Source organism: Sander lucioperca, chromosome 11 (genome assembly GCF_008315115.2).
Source record: "Sander lucioperca isolate FBNREF2018 chromosome 11, SLUC_FBN_1.2, whole genome shotgun sequence".
Taxonomy (NCBI): Eukaryota; Metazoa; Chordata; class Actinopteri; order Perciformes; family Percidae; genus Sander; species Sander lucioperca.
In genome coordinates this window covers 35065626-35079547 of record NC_050183.1, presented here as the reverse complement: position 1 = coordinate 35079547, position 13922 = coordinate 35065626, and the positions used below count along the sequence as shown (strand labels likewise).

The 13922-nt window shown below is 41.1% G+C and overlaps 1 protein-coding gene across 2 annotated transcripts in view; it reads left to right on the top strand.

Moving 5' to 3' along the window:
* Positions 1–971: 971 nt before the first annotated feature.
* Positions 972–13922, top strand: part of hs2st1b (heparan sulfate 2-O-sulfotransferase 1b) — a 20931-nt gene continuing 7980 nt past the window's right edge. The window contains exons 1-6 of one of the 2 annotated variants that reach the window (XM_031318392.2): positions 974–1066; positions 1530–1639; positions 5227–5465; positions 10728–10813; positions 11928–12066; positions 12175–12272. In XM_031318392.2, the coding sequence (XP_031174252.2) occupies positions 1534–1639; positions 5227–5465; positions 10728–10813; positions 11928–12066; positions 12175–12272 (668 nt within the window). In that variant the 5' untranslated portion in view covers positions 974–1066; positions 1530–1533. Of the gene's footprint in view, positions 1640–5226; positions 5466–10727; positions 10814–11927; positions 12067–12174; positions 12273–13922 lie in introns of both variants that reach the window. The other variant, XM_031318391.2, reaches the window with a different exon arrangement.

The following is a 13922-nucleotide window of genomic DNA, read 5'->3' as shown; positions in this document are numbered from 1 at the left end:
GTTGTTCTGCATTAAGAGCACGGGCTGAGATGGTCACTGCTACATCCTGCATAACGACGCCCATCCGGATGAAATACCAAGTTTTTAGGAAGTCCTATTTCTGCTGCATTCATTTTGAAACTTTTCTTTTTTTTTAACCTGTCTGTTGTGAGTTTGACAGTGTTATATGAAAACAATGCTAAGTCAGTGGATTAGGCTCCTTTTGTGAGGTTCATTCCCATCCAGAGCCTGCAGTGATTGTTTATAAGAAATCTTGACAGCCATTTATTGTGCACAAAAACACCAAAGCAAATTCCTTGTATGCGAAAACCTTCTTTGCAATAAACCAGATTTTGATTCGAATTGTTTTACTGCTTAATTTTGTATTGGAAACAAGAAAGTAGAGATAAAAGAAAAGTAAAATAACATGATGTTGTGGGTTAGTTTTTGTCCTTCCCATTTTTTTGAGTCACCAACCGCCACACTAAGATTTAGCAAAGATTGAAAGCAATGGGCACTTAGACTGTCATCTGAAATTCCAAGAACCATAGTTACACTTATAATATATTAATGTCTGAACACCAGGGACTGTGCTTTTTAAACTGAATTACTTACAAAACATAATTATTTAAGGCTTGGGCATGTTTCACAACACACTGTGTTTAATTAGAAAGAGACCTTTGGATCTGTGTCAGTGGTGTAATGTACTGGGAGACTGAGAACATGTTCTGCATTTTAATAAATATATAGAGATGGAGATGTGAGATAAGTTTAATGAGGCAGCGGAGGAATGGAGCTTAAAACGACTGCTGAGAGTTAGTGATAGATCAGAGGAAAATAAAAAAAATTAAAACACACTGCTTGCACTGCAATATTTCTGGATCAAATAGATGTAAGGGTAAGCCTTTTTTTCTGTTTTGCCATGGTATACACCCCGGTCCAGTAGGTGGCGGTAAGCACGTTTAACATTGTTTTTTTGAACTTCCAGTAAACACAAAGAAGAAGAACAAGAAGCTATCCTCCAGTGATGCTACTTGCTGGCTCTGGCTGCAACAAGCCCCTGTCCTGTACACTGCTGCACTTAACTGTAGTTTGGAGTCGCTTTTGTTGGTTTATTTTTCCTCCAGCAAAAGTCGCATTAAATGGAGCCTCGTTGACTATGCATGCTGTCGGCAGGGTCAAAAGAAAGCAAGCCCGAATTCACAATGCGGAGGGAGTGACTACCGTCTTCATTTTTTTGTTTTTTTTTTACGATAATGCATTAGCTTTAATTTAGGTGGCTTTATGATAGTAAACGGACAAGGCTAACGTTGAGTTAACCCTGATTGACGGCTGTTGGGTGTCAACTAATGGCGTTAAACAGCTAGCTAGCTAACAGCTAAGTAAATTAGTTTGCATTAACCTAACGGTAGTTGGTTAGCAGCGTAACTTAGTAACGTTTGCTGTAATAGCCATTAGCAGTGGATCTGAGACATTCCACTACAGTAGCTAAGTTAACGTTAATTGTATCCACGGTATTATTCATGTGGTGGTTTGATGGGGCTTCTAAGGATCATGATGCCGGCAAAGTTCCAGCTTTTGGCAGTTTTGGCATTTGGAGTGGCCATGCTATTTATTGAGAACCAGATCCAGAAACTGGAGGAGTCAAGAGCCAAACTCGGTAAGACCAAAACAAAGGTAACGTTAGGCTAGTATTGTGCTTATGGAAAGTGCCGTTTGAGTCTTTGAATAATATTCCAGACGAAAATGTTTCGTGGCAATAGAATGGAGTTAGCAACATGTAGTGTTAATGCTTGGAGCATATGAATGAATTGCATCACAACAGAATTTTCATACACCACATTAAGTGCATTTTGTTGAAGAAGTTTGGGCAAACAAAAAATACTTAGTTTTATATAACGTTAGCTACTTATTAGTCTCGCTTTGCCAGACCCTCCTCCAAAGCGCACTGAAGGAGGGTCTGGCTACTCCAGATAGCATTCGGGAATGGGAGGAAAACGTGCTCTGGTTTAATGGCATTTCTTTAAACCAATCAGAATCGTCATGGGCGGCGCTAAGTTGCAAAATAGTCGTACACAGAAAATTCAGATTGGACAGATAGTCTAGCTAGTTGTCTCAATTTACCCTGCAGAGATCTGAGGAGTAGTCAAAAATAGTCCTCATAAATCCACCGAATTTAAAATTCCAATACAAAGAAAGCGGAAGGAAACTGAAAATACATGCATCCGGCGGAACTTCCTGTGGCACCGGAGCAATCCCGGATGCAGCATAAAGGATTTAGACTAGGTACTTATTGGTTATCTCTATGTCTCCTTATTTAGTGTGTTCAGTAAAATTCGAGATAGCAAATGGCAAACAAACTTACATTATGCCATATATTTAATTTACAATCAAAGCAGGCAATTAAATTAAATGATATCATAGTATACATTTTTGTTCAAAATAATAGCTCTTTGCTGTATGATACATTGCTGTACAAAAACATTTAAATGTGAAACCTGCATTCCCTCAAAGTGTTCAGACTTGAATATTGTTTGGCCAAATATGCAGCAAGTCCATCCGGTGTATCAAGCCCAATGTATTGCAGTGAGTTACTGTGACTGACTTCAAACCAAAAAAATAACTAAATTCTTCACACCTATAGCTCGTTTTTCTTCATTTGGAATCTTAGAAATGGACACCAACTATGTCACAAATTGACTTACTGTGGAATGAATTCTGGTTCTCCCTTTTAAATAAATATTATAGGTAGACTGCTGGCTGGTCACTTATGAGACTGCCACCCTGCATATAACATTGCTATCTTTTATACTTTTATATTTGCACTCTTCACACTTTGTATTGCAACTGCTGCACAGTAATTTCCCTCGGGATAAATAAAGTTCTATCTTATCTTACTGTACAGTAGTACTACTATATTGCACTTCAATAAAGATGAACATTGAGTGGAATGAGAGTAACTAACCGCCTGCACATTTACTGTAAAATGTCTTTAAGAAGAGGGAAATAACAGGCCATTACAAGAGAACATCCATCTGCCTTCAAAAATGCAACAAACCAGGCTTTTTTTCTGCATAGAGGAATTTTTGGCATCCCCTAAAAAAAAAAAAAAAAAAAAAAGGATTTAGCCAGCACCCAAGGAAAATCACCAGCGCTAAAAAGTTCCAGCAGTCAACTCCCCTCTCACCCACAGCCTCTAATATTTTACACTTGCGGCTGTCAATTGTACTTGGATCCGGGCCCAGGTCCCTGATGTGAAAGCCCCCTTACTGCAATATGTTCCATTATATTTTAAAGGGCAACTATTATATAGCATTTTCAGGATAAAACTTGCATTTTCTGTTTGTACTAGAACATGTTTACATGCTTTAATGTAAAAAAAAAACAAAAAAAAAAAAAAACTTTATTTTTCTGATACTGATTTCTGATCGCGCCTGTCTCTTTAATCCCTCCTACCGAAAAAGCCCAGTCTGCTCTGATTGGCCAGCGTGTTTCCTGGAATCTCCGGTGCGCTCCAGTTTTGTTTCACTAGCTAGTTGAAGCTGGAGCTACTGCAACAGAGTATATAGCAGGACTTTGTACCGTGAAAAATCACCAATAAAGGCTTCTAAACCAAATATTACACAACTGGACATGTCCCAGCAGTAAAGTGACCGGAAATGACCTGCATTGGCCGCCAAGATTACGGCTATGTCGCATTAGCATGCAGCTACTTAATAGTTAGCAGTATGCAAATGTTCGATTGTAGTGGAACGAAGCAGCACTTTCTACTGTCAAAAATTGCAGATAAAGGCTTCTGAACCAAACACTACCCAATCGGACATGTTTTAGCAGTAATACGACCTGAAATTGGGGAGAATTTTTCAACACTGGCAGCCAAAATGCCATATTTTACTGCCTTTAGCATTTACTTGCAACAATGTTAACACCGCAATGGCTTAAAAAAAAAAACACTCCAGTCCTGCCTACCTGGAGCAGATGACCAATCTAAAAGGCCGGCTTAGAGTTGCGTAACACTTAGCCGAGAGTAGAAAAAACTGTTGAAACCGGAGCGTTCAGAACAGTTGGAAATCTGAACGTTTTAGCTCACAGGGATTTCTCTAAAATATGTTTACCTCCATTATACGTTTAACATGAAAATCCAACATTATAACATTGTGGATATGACAGAAAATACAGAAAGGCATAATATGTCCACTTTTAATTGTCACCTCATGGAGCTGGGCGATATGGAGAAAATCAAATACCACGACATTTTTGAGCAAATACATTGATGTCGATATTGCAGGGGTTGACTTTTGGTGGTTTCACAAAATCTAAACACAATGAGAGTTTTGATAATCACCAATAATGTGAATACAATGACGAAGTGGATAAAGGCAAAGATTCAAACAGCTAGTAAGTCTGGTAAATTCAGAAAAATGACATCACTTTACTGTAATGCAGCCTTTAAATCCAGGAAAAGACAACACACGTGTCATATAACAGTATTACGGTATCCAAAATTTAAGATGATATCTAGCCTCATCGACATAAACTTGATATATTGCCCAGCATTATCACCTGGCTCCTCAGTTTTGTGATTTCCCTCAAATGCAGAAATGTGTTCCCCCACCCTGCTTCATACGTGTGAAAAAAAGTCACATTCTGAGCCAGGAAAAACCCTGCAGACATCCTGCCGACACGTGGCTTCTCTCTCCTCATGGTGTCACTGAAGGGCTGCTTCGGCAGCGTGATGCCTGCGTTACATTGAGCGACACACAGCTGAGCCGAGAGATACTCGCAAGGTCATTCCAGTAATTGGCTTTAATTAACATTGCAGTGGAGACAAGAAGTGTGAGAAAACACTTTTAATTATGCCTCCTGTCAATATCATCATCAACCTACTTGTTTTGATGTGATTGTATCTGAAGGACTTTGTTGTTTTCCTTAATTAAAACATACTCTATTTTAAAAGTACTTGTTCATTTATGTAACAGATGTACATTTGTCTTTATACACCTGCTGTGTATGCTGCCAAATGAGAATAACAATAAGCATCAACTCACTTTTTAGCTCATTAAAATCCAGGCAGCAGAGAATGCCAGCCAGTCCATAATCATAGAAATTAAAGATGATATTGATTCAGTTTAAGAGCAGTTGCCGCAAACAACCAAACAATGAAAATTCTTTCAAAGGCATGTATGATCGATCGTTGATGGTAAATATTTTTTTTTTTTTTTTTTAATCTATTTTGCGCCCGTACAGAACGTACCATTGCCAGACACGAGGTGGCTGAAGTAGAGCAGCGTCACAGTGAGGACGCTGGGCGGGATTTGTCACCACTAGCAGAAAAAGATGACATGGTCATCATCTACAACAGAGTGCCCAAGACGGCCAGCACATCCTTCACTAACATCGCCTACGACCTGTGTGGAAAGAATCGCTTCCATGTCCTGCACATCAATACAACCAAAAACAATCCTGTCATGTCTCTACAGGACCAGGTAAGATCAGCAGCCAGTAATCAAGATTCAAGATACGTCATGGTCATTGTATGAACACAACAAAATTACATTGGTGGCAGTCAGTGCAGCAGCGGTAAATACATAAATCAAAACAAGATAAAAACACACATAAAAAAGACCCATATGAGCCTTTGCAGAGTTTTTAAAGTGTTATAGTGCTTTTGTGACAGTAGTCCTTAGCAGCTACAATTTGTATGTTTTTGTGCAGGGAGAGAGGGGGGAGTGGAGGCTACAGCTCTGGGGAAGAAGCTGTTCCTCAGGCTACATTAACATTGCTACATTTTGGTTTAAAACACACTGCCACGCTTCTTCAGGGGAGCTAGAGTTTAGATTAGGGATGCACTGAATATTCGGCCACTGAAAATTTTCGGCCGAAATACTTTTATCACCGAAACAATACGGCCGAAATGTTGTGATGACGCAAACAGAAACCGCGACCTGTGAGATCTATTCGGATCCTCTGCACTTCATCGCGACTGTACTTGATCCGCGTTATAAAGACCATTACTTGGATGCGGAAATAAAGCAGCGCGCACGAGAAATGATCCAGGCCGCGATAGATGCGGAGAACCCGCGTGGAGACGGAGACGGAACAGCGCACGGAGCAGCGCCCAGTGCAGGAGAAGGAGATCAGAGCGCAGAAAAAAAGACTCGTCTCTCTGCACCAGATGAGGGGCATGCACCCTCGTTGTCTGATATGTTCAGTGAAATCCTGCAAGAAAGTGCCTCAAATAATAATAATAATAATAGGTAAGCTATTCTGTTCTTAGGCTATTATATACTGTATGTGACTATCAGATTGTAGCCATATTTCTGCTAGATATTTTTTTAATTTGATAAAAATGTTTATTTATGCACTGGCCCTATTTAAATACACTCTCTCAAATCTTTCTCAAATGTCAGGCAGATGACAAGCTCAACCGCTCAACAGCTAGATGGTCATCTGTCAGAAGTCCCCAGAAGTGATAACCCTCTTGCTTACTGGAGAAGTAATCACGGCCGCTTTCCTGACTGATTTTATTTTATACTGTGCGTTGTTGCAATGTGCTAAATAAATATTTGCATACTTTGTAATTGATTTATTCTTTGAAACTTTAATATTAATTTATACAATTGCAATGCCTTGATTTTAGTAAAGTTAGTACACAGTCATAGCCATAAATGCAATGGTACTAATAATTGGCATAATTTCTTTCGGTGTTTCGGTTTTCGGTCTTGGTTTCCTCTTTTTCGGTTTTCGGTTTCGGCCAAGAATTTTCATTCCGGTGCATCCCTAGTTTAGATTCTCTGCCCGAGGCTGAAGTTGTTGGGCCGATATTTTCCACCACTATCCTCGGGCCGGGCCTGGCCCTTGATCAAGCATTTTTTTTTTTTTTTTAATCATTACTTTATTAGCCTAATTGGGTGGGAAGAAAGCTATGCCATAGTCATGCGCAGCGTCTCCTCCACTTGCACGCATCACACCGGGCCTGCTGTGCTGTGTTGTGAAGCTTAAGTGCAACATGAAGCTTGAAGACGTAAAGAAAAAAATAAAAACAAAAACAGGAGAATTAACTTTGAGCAAGTTTGGAGGAAAGTCGGAGGTATGGAACCATTTTAAACAAGTCGTGGGCAGTGACAACATACAGGTATGTGTTGGCTTTGTCAAATGCATTAAGTGTGGCACACTGCTTGCCTATGACAGCAAAAAAACGACGACTTTGACGATGAAGCAGGCTTGCCATGGCAGAAAAGATGATAGTCAGCCTTCAGTGTCCTCTTTTGTTACTTCTCCAAGCATACCCCTGAGGGCAAGGCAAGCCCTCACAGAGAAATATGTTGAGTTTTGCTGCAGGGACATAAGGCCTGAGCATATGTTCAAATTTGATTTGAATTTGATTCATTCAATAAAATTGTATTTTTTTTTTTTTAAATCCACCAGCCATTTTCATATTATACCAACATTTGCAGCATCCTGAGCCTTTTTGGTAAGGTTACTAGGAAAACTCAGCCCAGAGTAGTTGGATTCTGCCCGAAACAAGTTTCCTTTTTATTTTTAAAGAACTATACCAAAAAAAAAAAATCACAACTTTTTTTTTACAAGTCTCTTGCAACTTTTATCGCAATTTTTTTAGAAAAGTTCCTTCAAAATCAGGCATTTTGGGCCGCAACAATCTCAAAAAAAGGCAGCGAAATCCCGGAGGGACTGATCACTACATACAGGCCTGAAATACACACACACAGGACCATGCACAAATGGAGACATGTCAGAGTGAGTGGGCTGCCAGTGCTGGACCAGCTCCCTGAGCAGTTGGGGGGTGGGGGGGTATGGCCCCTTGCTCAAGAGCACCTTGGCAGTGCCCAGGAAGTGAACTGGCATCTCTCCAGCTACCAATCCACACTCCATGTCCATGCTGATGCTACTGGCTCTCCTCTGTAAGATAGATAGAGAGATAGATAGAGAGACAGAGAGCATACCCAGCATCCAAGCCAGGGAGCACAGCTCCCACAATCCTCTGTGCCGTTTTCACCACCCGGGCCAAGTCCTTTTTGTATTTGTATTTAGATGCAGCAGTGCAAACTAATACCAGATCACAGGGATGTCAAAATCCCATTAAAAACATGAAAGGTCAGAATTTATTACAGCAGTTACACAATTTTACCTTAAAGGACAAATCCGGCGCAAAATGAACCTAGGGGTTAATAACACGTGGGTACCGAGTTGACCGTTCTCTGGGATATGTTTTCATGCTAATCGAATGTGACCAGTTTTATCGCAAACCGATAATTACCTTATAACACTAGCCGTCGGGGCACGGCTAAAGTAAAAAGAAATCGTTTTTTCTATACCACTAACAAGGCTCAAAATAGCACCACACTTCCACGGTAGCATAATGAGGGTCCCTACATGTAAACCAAAGCATTGAGAGTTTGTGTACAGACAGTTTATTAAAAAGATAGTTTGGCTGGTCATGACTGTTTTCCCAAGATGGTCACGTCTGTATATACGTGAACGGTACTGTCTTTCTAAACTATCTTTTTAATAAACCATCTGTACACTTACAAAGTTCTCAATGCTTCGGTTTACATGTAGGGATCAAGGGCACTGACTGCAGAACCTAGTACATGTTTTTTGATGGTGGGGGAAACCGGAGCACCCGGAGGAAACCCACGCAAACATTAGGGGAGAACATTAGCCTGGGAAAACCCTGACAACTTCCGGCAAATTTTAGATTTGCTCTGCAAGTCCGTCTGGCCAAGATTTTCCAAATCGAGGCACCAATCACAACCGTTGCATTTACACGCCTTACACGATGACGATAGCGCAGCGACGTTGAAGCGTCAGCTCCTTCATCGCTCTGATGGGTTTTAGGTCAATCCAATTGCGCCCAGAGGCATTTGAGCAGCGTCCGTTGGTGACACCCCTTTGGGAATGGGCTGTGGGTTAACTTTCCCCAGACCCACTCTCAGTTACAACTGAGAGTGTCAACCAGGCTAGGAGAACATACAAACTCCACACAGAAAGGCCCGGAACAACCTGGATTCGAACCCAGAACCTTCTTGCTGTGAGGCCACAGTGCTAACCATTGGGCCACCATGCACCAGTAGGACACATTACACTATAATCGTCTGTTAAATTACAGTGTTTCCCACAGAATTAAATTCTTTTTGTGGTGGTAGCTGACCCGGGATGGGAGGTGCACACGCGGAAAGAGGTGCAGACTTCTTATTAATTGAAATGCATATATTTTTATACAAAATTCTGCAGGTAACAATTACATTTTTTTTTTTTTTTTTTTTTAAATATAATGGTATAATGCAATAAGGGAAGGGGGCTTTCGCATCTGACTACACTTGACAACATAGTCAGGAGCATGTTTTGCTCCTCAGTTGAACAATGTATGAGTGACTTACATAAGGTAACTGCTATTACTGTTGCAGCTAATTTGTACAATAATACAATAGTGTTATGAATACAAAACATTATGAAGTGTAATGTTTTCTATTTTGAAATATTGATAGATAAATTGTCCGTGATGTAGAGTAACAGACTGCCCCTACAGTTCGGCATGCATGTGAACTGCAGATTATTGCATATGTAACCATCATAGTGTGAAATACAGTTAACTGCTGCTGTTACGTGAACAGGCCTCAGCAGAGAGACGGAGCGAGACGACGTCTCTGCATATTCAATGTCGCTAAAGCACATCAGGTGTTAAAATGAACTGTACCAAAACACGGGGAAAAGTATTTAACGTGACATACGAGACGTTTTTATTTTTACAGGTTATGAAACTGTCTCAATTTAATACTGATAGACGGCAGCATAGCCTCTGCGGGGAAAAAGATTGATGTGGGAAAAGGCAACTTCTTCTTCTGTGTGTTAAAGCTACACTGTGTAAGAATTACTCCCATCTAGCGTTGAGATCATATATCGCAATCAACTCTTTCTCGCCACGCCGTATTGCAGCTACGGTAGCCTTCACGCTTCAAAAAGCAAGGGTGTACAAAAGGCCATCTATCAGCCGTGGTTGTTGGAGTTCATGGATGAGTTCATGTCAGAGTGGCGCGGACGCGTGCTTCACACCACGAGCGGGCACACGCGCCACCTGACGGAAAGGAGAGAGAAAGAAAAGGAGACTGCAGCTCCAATGTTCACTCTTTTTTTCTGATGACGCCAGCCTCTTGCTCTTTTCAATATCCGTTTTCTTTTTCTGGGCGAAGAAGAAGACTCCTGTTCCTGAAATTTGGATTTTGAATACGTGTGGTCCTCCATGTTTCCTTCTTCAAACTTGCCGGGGCCGGGAAGCGACGATACCCATTAGCAACAGCTGTGAGTCAAACGCGAAAGGCAGAGCAGTATAGCCTGTATGTCCCTTAACGGCTAACGTATTTCAAGATGGCGCATCATTCTGGAGCGTCTACCCCAGTTCATGCAAGCGCAAATGTAAAATTCCAGGCCAATAGGAATACTTGGAATTGATGGTGGTGGTCAATATTCATAAAAACGGACAGGTTTGTGAAGGGCAATACAGATTCTGATAATGAACAACGAGAGAGATTCGCTACGTCCTTTAAAATATGATAAAGAGTGTGTCTTTTGAGCAGAAAAACAAATGTATCAGTCCTCAGCAAAGCCAGACATTTTCACTTCTCTGTCCCGGTGTTTTTTTTTTTTTGTGTGTGTTGTTGCTGTGTTTCCATTTGCTGGAGTTTCCCTGCTGCTCCTCCATAATTAGTTTCCATTATCTTTGGCTACAGGTGCGCTTTGTCAGGAATGTCAGCTCATGGAGAGAGATGAAGCCCGGCTTCTACCACGGCCATGTAGCTTATCTGGACTTCTCAAAGTAAAGCCCTTCCTTTTTCTGTAATGCCATTCATTTCCAGATTAGTTACAAACAGTTAGCAAAGCAGATAAAAGGGAGGTCATGTATTGATTGCTAACGTGTGCTTTAGTGTTGATTAATAGCATTGTTGTCCTTATCTTCCCTGACACTATCATTTCAGTGATCACAGGTAATTATCCTAATGACAGAGAGAGAGAGAGAGAGACTGTTAACTCAAAGTCTCAGTTCTCCCAGATGCTGCCACCATTTCACTGATGGAAAAGCTGCTTCTATAGTGCAATAAACACTGTTAATTAGGGCTGCACGGTATACAGTATATCGTTTTTTTATTGCCATCGCGATACCAACTTGCGCAATATACACATCGCAAAAGGCTACGACATATCACAGAAGACAGAGATTTTAGAGTTAGTTAGAAAGAGAGTATCTGCAGAAAACCGCACTTTAAAATGTAACTACCATTCTTTTTTCCAATGATGCCTTTTTGTGTTCAGTTCAATTTGTTCAATAAAAGAATGTTGGAAATACTTTTGTTTTTTTCAATTCAACAAGCCTTTTGTTGTATTTTAGCAGAATACGGAACGCAGCAGAAACAACTGAGTGTACTTTAATATCTGTATATGTATCACAAATGACAGTGTTTCCCCCAGAAAAGTCTTTTTTTTGACGAGGGCAGGGCGTGGAGCCAGTAACGGAGCATTAATGTAGAGAACAGAATCATGGAAGGAATTGCGAAATTGAGAATTAACAAAAGCTATAAGGCAGATTCCACAGGGCCCTACAATAAGTCAGTGCTAAAAGCTAATTGGAAATTTGAAAATATGACTACGTCTTAAGTTTCCCACCTAGCTGCCCCACTGTAATTGTAGTTTAAAAAAACGTCTTAAAATACATTCAAAAATAATTCCCAGTGGCTTAGGTCTGGTGGGGGGCAACTTAGGCCTGGTGGGAATAATATCGTTATCACAATACTCGGCAACGTTAAGGCGTATTTTCCTCATATTGTGCTGCCCTACTGTTAATTAGGTGGCAGCTTCATGGTCTGATGTCTGTTGGACTAGTCCTCAAGTGTCTGTTCGATGCAATTAAAATATGTCAACCCCTTTTTGTCCAGATATGGGGCGAAGGGTAGGCCCATGTACATAAATGTGGTGAGGGACCCTATAGAGCGCCTGGTGTCTTACTACTACTTCCTGCGTTTTGGAGACGACTACAGACCCGGGCTTCGGCGAAGGAAACAAGGAGACAGAAAGGTCTGGATTTAGAGCGCATCAGTCTTACTCAAATAAACCCTTCTGTTCAACGCCCATTGTTTGCCCACACAGAAATGTATGATAGCGAGTGTTTCTGTTGTCTTTCAGACCTTTGATGAGTGCGTGTCATCGGGGGGGTCTGACTGTGCTCCTGAGAAGCTCTGGCTGCAGATCCCCTTCTTCTGCGGCCACCATTCAGAGTGCTGGTGAGTGGGCTGAGTGAGCGTTTTTTTTATGTGACGTCTTTTTTTGTGCAACTCCGATTTCTCTTTGTTTTATTTTTGCTGGGGTGCCAGCCAGGAAATATCCTGGCAAACATTTGTAGTCAACACACTCAAATGTCAGCCAAAACAAAGGATGTATACCTTAAATGAAAAACAAATCGGGCAACCGTTCAAAAGTGTCAATAAAGTTCTGTTCATTCAGACAGGTAAGAAACAACAAGCTGTCGGCAGCCTGATTCAGTTTAACAGTCTCAAGAGGAAAACAAGAGGAGGGTGAGCTAGATTATTCCTGATCATTACAACCTATCCCATCAGGAACAGAACGTACATCTGTGGAAAGCTTTATACGATACAGCACATTAGGACTGAACAATGAATTGCTTTTACTTCATTGTTTGCAATTTTTCAAATCCGTTGCCGGCGAAATTTCCACAGAATGTCCTTTTGGGCCGGATGTCCGTTACCTTCCGCTTTCTTTGTGTTGTAATTTTAAACTGGTGGATTTATGAGGACTGTGGTTAACTGCTCCTCAGATCTCTGCAGGGTAAATCCAGACAGCTAGCTAGACTATCTGTCCAATCTGAGTTTTCTGTTGCACGACTTAAAAAACTTTTAAACGTACACGTTCCACCAAAACAAGTTACTTACCGATGCTATTTTGCAGAGGCATCAGGGCTCCGTCCGGCGCTTAGCACCGCCCATGACGATTGTGATTGGTTCAAAGAAATGCCAATAAACCAGAGCACGTTTCTCTCCCATCCCAGAATGCTGTGTGGACTGGCCAGACCCTCCTCCGCGGCGCTGTGGAGGAAGGTCTGGCAATGCGAGACTAATGGTGTCTTAACAAGCTGCAGTGGGTAAAAGTTTAGGCAGGTGGCTGTTAAATACAACCTCTATGTCTGTACTTTTACGTTTGGCCAAAGATATTGTTGTGGAAGAAGAAACGGCACTTGAAAAAAATATAGAATATGTTGAATATGTTTTTTTTTTTTTTTTTTTGCTGTTCATGAAACGTGACAGGTCTTTATCTACAATATCAACATAGGTGAGCACTTGTGTGTCTAGCTCAGTAGTTGTCAAGTGTAAATGACATGTTTGAAGTTTCTCACCTTTGCACACCTATAACATTTTTGGATGGACAGTTACAAAAAAAGAAATCAAAAGCAGGGCAGGGCACTTTTTCATTCCACACATTCTACTTTCTTAAACTACTCTTCTTAAACTAGTTGCTTATTTACAGATCCAGCAGTTTACAGCTCAACATTATCATTTGGAGTTGTGCATCTGGCCAATATTCACTCATTTAGTGTCTCTGTTTTTGGTCTTTACCAACTAATGAAGGGAATATCTGGCTCTTCATCTGCTAAATGCTCCACCATGTTCACCAGCTAGTCGCTAACTGTCTGTCTGCCCATTAAGTGCTGAGCAGGTAGTGTACAGGGAGCTGTCGGGGCCTTTTTCTAAAATAGCTGCCAGCGTGCCCTAAAACGATGCTATGAGAGCGAACCAAAATAGTAAAGTTGCAGGTTCGAAAACCAAAACAATGAGCTGAAGCTCCCTTTTAAAGCCGAGCGGAGCTGCAGATTCAGGTGATAATTAGGCATGGGCCGTTAAGAGATTCTGACGGTATGA